The following is a 12,815-nucleotide window of genomic DNA, read 5'->3' as shown; positions in this document are numbered from 1 at the left end:
TGTTCAAATCTTTTCTTTCTTTTTTAATGACACTGTATTTAGTATGAAAAATCTAAAATATACTTATCATTCCCCTCCAGTAAAAAAAATCAAACCTCCTTGTTAGGTTTTCTATTAGGTTTCTCTTTCCCTGGGAACTTGTTAAGTTTTCCTTGCCTTCATCACTGCTATTGTGTCAACTCTTAAAGTAACCATAGTAGTGGTTGGTTATTTTTAGTAACTATAACTGATAGAGCTAAATTTTGTCATTTTTGTTTTATGCGATTTTATGTTTTAATTTATCAGATATCAATGAGAAAATATAGCACATATAAAGTGGCCACTGAATATTATGCTTATTAAAAATTAAGAAATTAGTTAAAGAGACAAATAGTACTATTTCATCCACACATACTCAAGTACTTTTAGTAGCAAGATAGCTAGTGAAGGTGTATTTATTTTTATTCAATTCAAATGATTACTCAGTTTTAATGTTTTACCATTAGAGTGTGCATGGTATCTAGAAATGTGATTAATAGAAAACATTGAAAAAACAATCATATAAGCCTAACTATCATACAGGAGCTAACAGAGTGTTTATTAATTTCTGAACACAGTGCTTTTGATCGCTCGATTAATTTATGAACAGTCAATCAAGTATTTACTGAATACTTAGCCTTAAAAAAAAAAAAAATGGCCGAAACCAGTTTGGCTCAGTGGGTAGAGCGTCGGTCTGCGGACTGAAAGGTCCCAGGTTCAATTCCGGTCATTGGCATGTACCTTGGTTGTGGGCACATCCCCAGTAGGGAGTGTGCAAGAGGCAGCTGATCGATGATTCTCTCTCATCGATGTTTCTAACTCTCCCTCTCTCTTCCTCTCTGTAAAAAAAATCAATAAAATATATTAAAAAAAAAAAAAATGACAGCATCATAAAGTCAGTGTATTCACTTACCAGAAAGAATAAAATGCATCTACATCTTCAAATGATGAATTCATATCACCAAGTTTAGGAACATTTTTTTTATTTGACCATCTGAAACATTAAAAGAAAATTCAATTAAAAATTTGGTACAGAAGTTCAACAGACAAATTTATTAAAAACAACAGTTTTTACTAACCCCTAAATCTTCCTCTCTTAGGTCCTCTAAGACTAAAGAGATGGAGCTGGGAAATTAGGAGTGGTGTGTAGAACAACACAGGTGCAATAGAGGACAAGGATGGATAGGAATAGGCGAGCAAACAATGAAATGGTGTTTTAACATCAGGTTATCATCAGTCTATAGATTACAGGGCTGTAGCAGCTGCCAGTAGCTGGCTAGGAAAAGTAGGCGCTAAGCCCCCTTTCCCAAGCTCACTTGGCTCCTTCCTGTAAACAGGCAGTACAGCAACCTGCAGGCCTAGCCTTTTAATGTTAGTACTCACAGAGGGAACAAATTTCCACCCCTTACCACCACCACATTTCCTCTAAAAGTCAGACTTTTAGGTTCAGCACCTCACCCATCACAGACATCACATAGTAAAAGGATCTTAAGGCTACTTACTAACTTGTTATCCATCTATAAACCATTTTACAAAAAAATAATACATTGTCTTTTTTTTTTTTTTTAACCACCTTTAATACTGTTACAAAACAAATGTGAAGAGAAAGATTAGAATAAATATTAAACCACACCAAATGGCTAATCAAAGTGGATCTCAAACATGAATGCATCTAGGAACATTAAAAACCCTACATGAATTCAAAAACTATTAAATTGAAATCACAATTAAATCACAATCTCTTTAGGTGGAATCCAGGTATCAGAAATTTTTCACACTCTACAGTTGAATCAATGTGCAGTCCAGATGTACTCCATAAAAAACCTTTCAATGCAGATGTAACCAAAAAATTTAGAATACTGGTACACCTTATGTAAAAACTGATTTAAAGCCGAAACCAGTTTGGCTCAGTGGTAGAGCGTCGGTCTGTGGACTGAAAGGTCCCAGGTTCGATTCCGGCCAAGGGCATGTACCTTGGTTGCAGGCACATCCCCAGTAGGGGGTGTGCAAGAGGCAGCTGGTCGATGTTTCTCTCTCATCGACGTTTCTAGCTCTCTATCCCTCTCTCCTCCTCTCTGTAAAAAATCAATATAATATATTTAAAAAAAAAAAACTGATTTAAATGAAATAAATTACATATGCTTTAATCTTAAATATAAATCATCCTTAGTCAGAGAACCTTATGATAAACACATGTTCAAAAAATAGAACAAAATCCTGGCCAGCCTGGACCAATGGTGGAGTGTCAATCTATGAACCAGGAGGTTGCAGTTCGATTTTCTGTCAGGGCACATTCCTGGGTTGCGGGCTTGATCTCTAGTGAGAGGCATGCAGGAGGCAGCCAATCAGTGACTTTCTTTCATCACTGATGACTCTATCTCCCTTTCCCTCTCCCTTCCTCTCTGAAATCAATAAAAATATGCATTAAAAAAAACAAAAGCTTTTTTCAAGTGATAATGGGCCAAATAGAGTAATGTACTCATTAATAATAAGAGAGAAACAAAAAAAGGGAAATTACTGTCACCTAAGTAACAGTATCACACTACATAAAAGCAGTCTGCCCCAAGGAAAACTCAAAAGGAAAACATTTCATGAGTTATAAAAGAATTTCACTATAGAAAAGTAAAACTTCTGTTTAGAGAGCCAAACAAAAACCTAGAGACTAAAAGAAGCAGGCCAATACAGGAATGATTTTCAACTGGTGTGCCACAAGAATGTTTAAAACACGCAATACCCGACTAGTTAGTTAGGGGCAATGACCTCTTTTCCCTGTTAAATAAAAAAAAATGACAACAGCCAACACAATAATAGCCGTTTGGTGTAAATGAATCAAAATTATACCTTTTTTTTTGCCAGATAGGAAGAAAATATATTTTTTATGTGGCACAGAATTTTAGTAATTAGTTTATGTGTGCCATGAGATGAAAAAGATTGAAAATTGCTGCAATAGAACATAATGGTCACAAAGGGATACCTTCACTCACCTGGAATTCCTTTCAAACACCGGGGAAAACACTTCGAAGAAATTCTCCTTTGCTTCACTTTTAGAAGGAACTGAGTTATCAAAAGTAGGATCAACACTGTTAAATGCTCGTCTTTTCACTGGATCAGATAACATTTCATAAGCTGAGGAAAAAATGATAAGGTCATATTACCATGACTTGACATTTTTTTCCTTATGAGGAAAAAAAAAGTCCCCTTCCTTTAAAAAACGTTATTATTTTTCACATTTAAAATTTGATGAGCTTGGGGGGTAGAATTTAATCTAGGTGAAGTAAGCTCTAGCACTAGTAGATATAATTGCACTTAACCCCTTTAAGTGGCTCTTCTGAAAGGCAAATGACAAAACAACAGTTAAAAATACTCATCCCTTGACTTCTGATCAAGATGGCAGCACAGGTAAATGCGGTCTCACATCCTCCCACAATCACATCAAAATTACAACTAAGTTACAAAACAACCATCATTCAGAAGCCCTGAAATCTAGATGAACAGAAGTCCTGTAACTATGGATGTGAAGAAGCCATACCGAGGCTGGTTAGGAGGGGTGATGTGGAATGGAGGAAAGGGTGGTCCCACACCAACATGTGGTGGATAAAAATCAGGAGGGCTATCTCAGCTGCAGAGGTTCCTCCTGAGGGGTGAGGGGTCCCAGTGCCAGGAAGAGAAGTCCCATGACTTCTGGCTTGAAAACCAGCAGGGATGGTGGCTGAGATGGAGGGCTGCTGGAGTTCCTGGTGTTCCTCTTAAAGGGCCTAGGCACAAACTTAACACAACTCACTTGCTCTGAACTCTAGCACTGGGCCAGCAGTTAGAAAGACACCAGGGACATACGGGAGGAACTGAATTGTTTAGTTAGGGTGAGAGCTGAAGGGGTAACTTTCTCCTAGACAGGAATGCTGGCAGAGGCCACTGTTCCTTTGCTGAGGCCTCTTCCCACAGAATCAGCAGACAGGTGGCCTATCTGAGTCTCCATCAACCTAGCAACCCTGTTCACCTTGTCCTGGTGATTTCTTGAAACCCTGTCCCCACCCAAGCTGTTTCTTTCCAGTGGCTTTTCCATACAAATGGCCTGTCTTCGCTCATGCTTCGGAAACCTCAAACAAGCAGCATCTGGCCTGTGTATGCCTCGTACACATTGCTAAGTGGCCCTAGACCGGCTTCAGTACACACGCAGCTCTTCTTCTCCAGGCACCCCAAGCCCAGCGGCCATCTGCAGATTGTTTTGTGGCTCATGCGGAGTAGCTCTAGAAAAGGCATAGGTGGTGGCTGACTTGGCCTGCACCTCTCAGGAGGCCCCAAAACCAGTGCACCTGGTGAACAGCTGCAGACCATGCTGAAGGACCACTCAGCCACCTACATGAGCGACACACTCGAGGCAGACTCGTTAGGCACTGGAGCCCCATAGAAGCCAGTCTTGCTCTGTGATGTTGGCCCCTGAACAGCAGATCCTCCGTGGTGGTTGTGCCCAGTGCTTGAAGCCAATCCACACGGGTCACACACCTGGAGCACCAAGCTCAGGTGACCCAAGAGGGTGCGCGACTGGACTCTATAGGACACTACTACAGAAAACCCCTCTGAAATAAGTCAGACAGAGAAAGACAAATGCCATATGATTTCACTTATGTGTGGAAACCAAAAAACAAAATAAATGAACAAACAGAACAGAAACAGACTCATATAGAGAGAACATTTTGAAAGGGGGGTTGGTGATATGGGTGAAAAAGTGAAGGAATTAAGAAGTACAAATTGGTTGTTACAGAACAGTCACGGGGATGTTTATAAAGTACAGCATAGCGATTATAGATAGTAATATTACAATAACTATGTATGGTGTCAAATAGGTCCTAGACTTATTGAGTGATCACTTTTTAAGTTATATAAATGTCTAATCTCTGGGCTGTACACCTGAAACTAATATTGTAAGTTAAGTGTAATTGAAAAAAAAAAATACTCATCACTTAAGAAAACATGACTCTGAGGAAAAACAAATTGTTAGAAAATTAACTTAGTCCCCCAGCTTGTGAACGACCAAAGGATCTCAGGGTTCTTGAGCATTTGTGTAAAAGTGGGCCAATAAGGATGCGTTTAAAAGGTGTGTTACAATTTAAAAAAAATTAGCATCAAAATGTAAAATCACATTTAAGGAAACATTTATTAATCTGCTTAACAAGGACATGGTTATGTGATTACCAATAAACATTTGTGGGTCCTATATTAGGATACAAACAACTTCATATATATATATATATATATATATATATATATATATATATATATATAATTGATTTTTCACAGAGAGGAAGGGAGAGGGATAGAGAGCTAGAAACATCGATGAGAGAGAAACATCGACCAGCTGCCTCCTGCACATCCCTCACCAGGGATGCACCCGCAACCAATGTACATGCCCCTGACCGGAATTGAACCCGGGACCCTTCAGTCCACAGGCCAACGCTCTATCCTCTGAGCCAAGCCAGTCTCGGCACAAACAACTTCTTAATATAAATTAGTAAAATGTCTGAGGAACAGTTTAATCTCATAAAGTATCTGAAATGAGAACGATTTTAATATTCTCACTATTAGATCTAATAGTATGAAATTCACCCTAGGCTGAGCTACTTAAAAGAATCACCTGGTGATCTTATTAAAATACAGATTCTGATTCAGTAGGGGTAGGGCCTGAGCTTCTGCATTTCTGAAAAGCTGTCAGGTGTTGTTGAGTGAGGTTTTGGGGGAAATTACCAAAAATAACCGCATGTAACTGAAAATGAGTAAACATCACTATTAGAAATTTCTGACTAAAATATTTCCTTACCTTTAGTAATGCAAGTGAAGTAGTCATTATCTCCTTCTTTTATTGGTTCACCAGCTGCTTTCCGTTTGTCTGGGTGATGTTTTAAAACCATTGCTTTATCTACAAAATAAGCCAGATTTATTTATTTATTTGTTACTTTAGACATTCCCAATTTCTACTATTACTGTTTCTTATAGAGTGATTTAGAAGTGGTATACAGTACAGAGGAAAGAACTATTTGATTTTGGCCAAGCTATTTTTTCTCTTTGATTTTAGAAAGAAGGAGGAGGAGTGAGGGAGATAGGGAGAGATGGAGGGGGAAGGGGAGAGAGACAGAGAGAGATATCCATCCACCAATTGCCTCTTTAAAAAAAATTTTTTTTAAAATTGATTTCAGAGAGGAAGGAAGAGGAAGAGAGAGATAGAAACATCAATGATGAGAATCATTGATCGGCTGCCTCCTGCATGCCCCTCACTGGGGATCGAGCCCACAAACTAGACATATGCTCTTGACTGGAGTCAAACTTGGGACCCTTCAGTCCACAGGCCGACGCTCTATCCACCGAGCCAAACCGACTAAGGCCACCAGTTGCTTCTTACACATGCCCCAACTGCAGTTGAATCCAAAACCTCAGTATGTGCCCTGACCAGAAATTGAACTGTGACCTCCTGGTTCATGGGTTGATGGTCAACCACTGAGCAACACTGGCTGGGCTGAAGTATGTTCTTTATCCTGTCACAAGCACACACACTTACAACCCTGATTTCTTATTCCTAATGAGAAAGGCCACTCATGAGACTGATTGCTTTCTTCCTTGTTCTGAAGGTAAAGGAGTGTGGCCAGGCATTAGTATAACCATATGATACATGCGGTTCAATTTAGAGTTAAGGTTATAAACTATAATATGATCCTGCACATCTTTTTAAAAGGAAAACATTTCCTATACCAGATATCTGGTTATTTCAAAATAACTAAATACTTACGTGCTGCTTTGATCTGTCTCTGTGTAGCTTTGTATCTTACATGGCCAAGTCCAAGTACTGCATAATGATCTTGGTTCTGATAAAGACATAAAAGGGAGTCAAGTTTAAAATGCAGCAATAGATACTACCTCTTGTGTTTTAGCTCCGTGAACAGTGCTTCCCAGAGATGTTCCCATGATAGAAGTCCAGCGCGACATTCTGTATAAAATGGGTTCTCTGGTCATTTAAGTTTGGGAAATGCAGACTCTTGTATAGCCATTTAAAAAAAAAAAAAAAAAATATATATATATATATATATATATATATATATATATATATATATATATAATTGATTTTTTTACAGAGAGGAAGGGAGAGGGAAAGAGAGCTGGAAACATCAATGAGAGAGAAACATCGACCAGCCGCCTATTGAGGATGTGTCCACAACCAATGTACATGCCCTTGACCAGAATTCGTCCGCAGACGAATGCTCTATCCACTGAGCCAAACCGGTTTGGCATTGTATAGCCTTTTTGATGATTTCATGCACATAAGCCTAATAAAGGCTCTCAGGAGTTCTGCAATTAAGAAAACAGAAATCTGTAAAAACCAGCATTTTCCAAACTTACTTGACCATAGAACCCTTTTTTCCTCTTAAAATCTATTAATATTCCATGGCCATTTTTTTTTTCTTTTTAAAAAATATATTTTATTGATTTTTTTACAGAGAGGAAGGGAGAGAGATAGAGAGCTAGAAACATCGATGAGAGAGAAACATCGACCAGCTGCCTCTTGCACACCCCCTAACGGGGATGTGCCCACAACCAATGTACATGCCCTTGACCGGAATCGAACCTGGGACCTTTCAGTCTACAGACCGACGCTCTACCACTGAGCCATTCGGTTTTGGCCCCACGGCCATTCTTAAATGAAAGTATAGCCAGGAAGATTTCAGATCTGAAGAGAGCATTACAGCAGCCCTAGGGCAGTGATAGACAAGAACTAGGAGCCATAGGGACCAAAGAAGATAGGTTAAATGGAAATTTTGAGAAACTGAGGGATGAGGCTTCTCTCAATAGAAGTACCTGCTTTCATTTCTGTTTTGGTTAACAGCATTGCAAATTCAGAAGTTGGGGTAGCAACTGGAGTGAAGGCTCCTTACAGAACTCTAGTATTGGAGAATGAGTGGGAAGGAAGGGGAGTTACGAGCATAAAAGATAGGAGAAAAAAGTCAAATAGGACTGACTGGATTACCTTCAAACTCAGGATTGCAAATTTCATAGGGATTGACCCTTGATTAGACCTGGCAACCACACTTTTTCAGTTAGTTCACCTTTCCACTCAGATTACTATCACATACTAGTACCTTCTGTCTTCTGGTCTTTCTTTAAACCTTACAGACCCTTCTCAACCCTCTCATTAATGTCCGTGCCTCTTGCTTAACTAAAAAACTTAAATTAGCCGAAACCGGTTTGGCTCAATGGATAGAGCGTCGGCCTGCGGACTGAAAGGTACTGGGTTCGATTTCAGTCAGGGGCATGTACCTTGGTTGCAGGAAAACCCCAGTGGGGGGTGTGCAAGAGGCAACTGATCAATGATTCTCTCATCAATGTTTCTAACTCTCTATCCCTCTCCCTTCCTCTCTGTAAAAAATCAATAAAATATATATTAAAAAAAAACCCTTAAACTACACTATCAAATTCCAGCTTCTTTCTACCATCTACCTGTATCCATACATTTTCCCTTCTTTCCCTTTATTCATAATTGAGACAGCCTGTCCTACCAAGACTTGGTACTGAATACCATTTTTCGTCTTGGTACTGAATACCATTTTTTCTAAGGCTCCTCAAATACTAGCATCTTTCAGCTACCTCCTAATTTCAACTGGGTTATTTTCATCAGTATAAGAAGATGCTCTATTATATCTCATCTTAAAAAAAACACACACACACACAAAAAAAACCCACACCAAAAAGCTTTCCCTGACCCCTTTTCCAGCTGCCATCCTATTTTTCAGCTGCCTATCAAAGTTAAACTTCTTTTTTAGAAAAAATATATTTTTATTGATTTCAGAGAGGAAGGGAGAGAGAGAAACATCAATGATGAGGGAATCACCGATTGGCTGCCTCCTGCACGTCCCACACTGGGGATTGAGCCTGATCTCCTAGTTCATAGGTCAATCTCAGCCGTTGAGCCATAGGGGCTGGGCAAAGCTAAACTTCTTGAAGAAGCTGTCTCCTCAAGCATTAATTTTCAAACCACTCCAATGGAGTTCAGCTCTGACCACTTCTAGCCCAGGTACTACGAAGTTGCTCTCTTCAATATCAATTTCAGGTACAAATCCAAGACCACCGATCTGCACGCACTTGGCTTCAACTCCCATTGGCAGCACTATTGACTCTTTTGATTGAAAAATTATCTTCCTTAGTTTCTGTGAATCCATTGTTTTCCTCCCACCTTTAGTAGCTTTTTCAGTCATTTTTACTAATCAATCAATGATCTGCAAAGCTCAGTCCTGAGGTTTCTTTTGGTCTCTCTATACTTTGATCCTAGGAGACCTGATTGAATGCTGGGCTGAATTATGGTAAGAACCGGGTAATTGTTCACGACTCTCCATTTCTGTCCTTCCCCCACCCCCCTAAGTTCTTAAAGAATGCCAGGGCTTCAAACTCTACAATGGCATCCCAGTGTTGGTAACAAGCCCAAAAGCACAGAGGTTTTCTGAATACATTCCCTTTTCTGGTGACACATAGACAGGGTCAAAACTTCTCAAGACTACCTCCCCTCCGCCCCAAATTTATCACCTCTTCCTCAACACCCAACCACAAATTTAATTCAAGCAGCAGGCATTCACTCAAAGGCTTAAATTACTGCATTAGGCCTATACTAGCAAATTATTCACTTCCCCTCCAGACCTGCCCTCCCTTTTCAAGCAATTTTCTGTGCTGCCAGGAGAATTACTTTTCTAAAATTAGCTTAGAAACTTTTAATGACTTCCTATCGCCCTGAAATAAAATTCCTTCCTTATCATGGCATAAAAACGACACTACAGAGTTTGATACAGAGGAGTGGTCGCCAAGCGGTGGTCTGTGAGGTCTGAAAGGTTGGTGACCGCTGATCTAGTCTGTTTTAGGCGGAATTTCTCACCATCTTCCCTCAAGAACAACCCTTACCCTAATCTTAACCAATCCCAAAAAGGTGGTTCATATTCTTTTACGCCTTTGTGTTTTTGCATCTCTATTCCTTCTGCTCAGAACACCTTTTCTCCCTTCTTTGCTTCACAAACTGCCTCTCATCCTTTTAGCTCAAACAGTACCTTCTCTGCGAGGCCTTCCTAAACTTCTTCAGCAGAAAGAGCTAGTACTATCCTACTCAAGGCTTACCAGTGAAAAGGTACTCAACTATAGCTGCCTTACTGAAGCATCTTAAAACGTGGTTTGTTATTGGAGAACTCATGAGAACATTGCCTGTGTCTAACAAAGCATCTGACTGAATAAAAGATTCAGTCATTAAATACCTTCCAGTCCTTGGGATCAAGTGTTTTCAGCATGGGAAATTCTTCTAACTGCAATTCTTCATCTTCTGATTCCTCTGATAACTCTTTCTTATCCTCCAGTTCCTGAAAAGAGGCAGAAGCATTTCTGTTTCTCCTCTTAACAAAAGCTTCAAACCATCTTCCCACAGGTTCAACTTGACAGAGTGTTGAGGCTGTGATTGAAAGTGTTAAGAGAGGCTTCAATGTATTGCATGGAATAAATCTGTTTCAAGGTAATAAGATCAAAACAGTGATAGCATCAGAATATAATTTTAAAACCATCAACTAAGAAAATGGCTGCAATAATCCAGTTAACACGAGGGTTGGCAATAAATTTAGACTATTCAATAAACCTCTTCCAATTAGCTGAGAAAACAAGCACATTCATCAATGTCAACAATAAACCAACACGTTTCTGGAGATCTGAGAGGAAGTGGGGGGGAACAGGGAGAAACGTTGCAAACTTTTACTTTTAGAACCAATAATTGTAATAAAGCAATAAATGATAACCATCAAGAGCTAGCCTTGTCAAAAAACAAGACAACTTTCTAAAAACAACTCAACGTATATTAATTTTAAAACCCTGAATTCAAATAGCTTTAAAATGTTTTAAGAATTCTAGGAGTGATTTGTTCTGAAAGACAATTGTCCAGCAGCGAAGGGGACTTGTTAAAACAACTGCTATAGTGGAACAAGCTCTGGCCTGAAATCAGAGGCTGGGTTTAGTCGAGGTCTCACCATTAGTGGCTGTGTGAAATGAGCGGGAAATGTCTTCAACCCAAAACGCGAGCAAAGATCTACCTGATATGATTGCTTGGAAGATTGACTGACAAACCGTGGGAAGCACTTCGGAGGAAGGCTTTAACATTAGTCACTGTAAACTTGTATATTAACACTTCAAAAAACGTTATTTAGGTCAGGGGAAAAAGTTAACATCTTAATTCTAATGTCATATTCCATATGAAAGCAAAAGCTTTACTTTGTTCAGTTATCAATAACTCAAGATGTAAATATTCCCCTTGTACCTAAAGCCACAATTTTCTAAAAATAACTGACTTTTTATATTTTAATTAGCTATGGAAATTAAGATGTCTTCTACCATACATTATCATTTATTGCTTTATTACCACAGGAGAGGATTCAAACAGTGTTCGGTAAGTACTGCCCTACCCATGTGGCTCAGTGGGTGAGCCTCCACCTAAAAACCAAGAGGTCAAGGTTCAACAGGAGGGCAAGGTTCATTTCCCAGTCAGAGCACGTGCCCCGGTCTCGGGTTTGATCCGTGAGTCCCTCTCATCAATGATGTTTCTATCTCTCACTCCCTCTCCCTTCCTCTCTGAAACCAACATAGACATGATCTTGTGTGTATGTGACTTTGTTTTCTCACCATGTTTGTTTTTTAAATCCCCATCTGAGGACATGCTTATCGATTTCAGAGAGGGAAGAAAGAGAGAGACACCTCCACCCGTTGCCTCCCCCTGTGCGCTGCAGCGGGGATCCAGCCCGCATCGGGGATCCAGCCAGCAGCCCTGATGGGAATGGAATGGAACCAGAGGCGGCGCCAACCAGTGGGCCACACCGGTAATGGTGAAGCACGTCACCTTTCCAGCCTTCTCCCTCTGCTTTCAACACTATATATATATACATACACACACACACACACAGGCTCCTCAATGCGCACGAATGCCACACGTGCCGGGATCTACGTTCACAGCCACATTCAACAACAAGCGTGTGCACAGGCGGCCGTGGGGATCACGTGGGTGGCTGAGACGGGAGGCTCGCGTCCAGGACGTGCACGACTGACTGCCCGGGGCTGCACGCTCGGGACCCTGCAGCGGCGGGCACGGTCCCTCTGCACGGACCTCGCCGGCAGCCCAGCCTTTTCGCACGGAGCATGCGGACAGCGTCTGAGTGATGACATTGGAGAAGCGAAGCGGGGCGGACGGAGAGAGGGAGGACGGCGGGAGCCAGCGGCCGCGGGAAGAGAGCGATCTGGAGGGGCCGAAAAGGGACGCCCCCTCCCTCGCTGATCGGGGACGGATGACTGTCTAGATGGGAGCAAAAAGGCGCTCGTCACGGCCCCCCGCGTCCGGGAGCTGGTGGCCGGGGCCAGGGCTGGGAGATTTGGGGGTCGCGGAAGCCGGGGGCTGAGGCAGGGGGGCTGAGAGGGGACGGAGCCGGGGCGCAGTGGACACGTACCAGAGGTCAGGGCGTGGGTGATGGCGGTGCCCTGGCCCTCCGCGGCGCTCGGCAGGAGCAGCATGATGGCGCCGGGGCCAGCCCCGCGGGCGCAGCGGCTCGGGTCCCCGGCGGAGCGCGCTTAGCGTTCCCCAGCGCTGCCTCCCGGTCCGAGCCTCGCGCCTTGGCTCCACGATGCCCGGGAACCGGCGCCTGGAGACAGCCAGTAATTACTTCCGGGTTGGATCTCTCCTGTGCATTGGGGCCATTCGACCCCCCCAAGCCCTCCGCCAGCGTGTGCGGCAGCCTGGTCCGTCCACGGAT

At 41.7% G+C, this 12,815-nt stretch overlaps 1 protein-coding gene across 4 annotated transcripts in view; it reads right to left on the bottom strand.

Moving 5' to 3' along the window:
* Positions 1 to 12,815, bottom strand: part of DNAJC2 (DnaJ heat shock protein family (Hsp40) member C2) — a 23,177-nt gene extending 10,362 nt beyond the window's left edge. For 2 of the 4 annotated variants that reach the window (XM_084897830.1, XM_084897831.1), the window contains exons 1-6: positions 12,513 to 12,815; positions 10,293 to 10,483; positions 6,797 to 6,872; positions 5,834 to 5,932; positions 3,003 to 3,144; positions 932 to 1,012 (exon numbers count right to left, since the gene is read on the bottom strand). In XM_084897830.1, the coding sequence (XP_084753956.1) occupies positions 932 to 1,012; positions 3,003 to 3,144; positions 5,834 to 5,932; positions 6,797 to 6,872; positions 10,293 to 10,483; positions 12,513 to 12,576 (653 nt within the window). In that variant the 5' untranslated portion in view covers positions 12,577 to 12,815. The remainder of the gene's footprint in view (positions 1 to 931; positions 1,013 to 3,002; positions 3,145 to 5,833; positions 5,933 to 6,796; positions 6,873 to 10,292; positions 10,484 to 12,512) is intronic. The other 2 variants (XM_084897832.1, XM_084897833.1) reach the window with 1 other exon arrangement.

This window comes from Pipistrellus hanaki (genome assembly GCF_964339955.1).
Source record: "Pipistrellus hanaki genome assembly, chromosome: 10".
NCBI classification, from domain to species: domain Eukaryota; kingdom Metazoa; phylum Chordata; class Mammalia; order Chiroptera; family Vespertilionidae; genus Pipistrellus; species Pipistrellus hanaki.
This window is presented reverse-complemented; position numbering and strand designations above follow the sequence as displayed.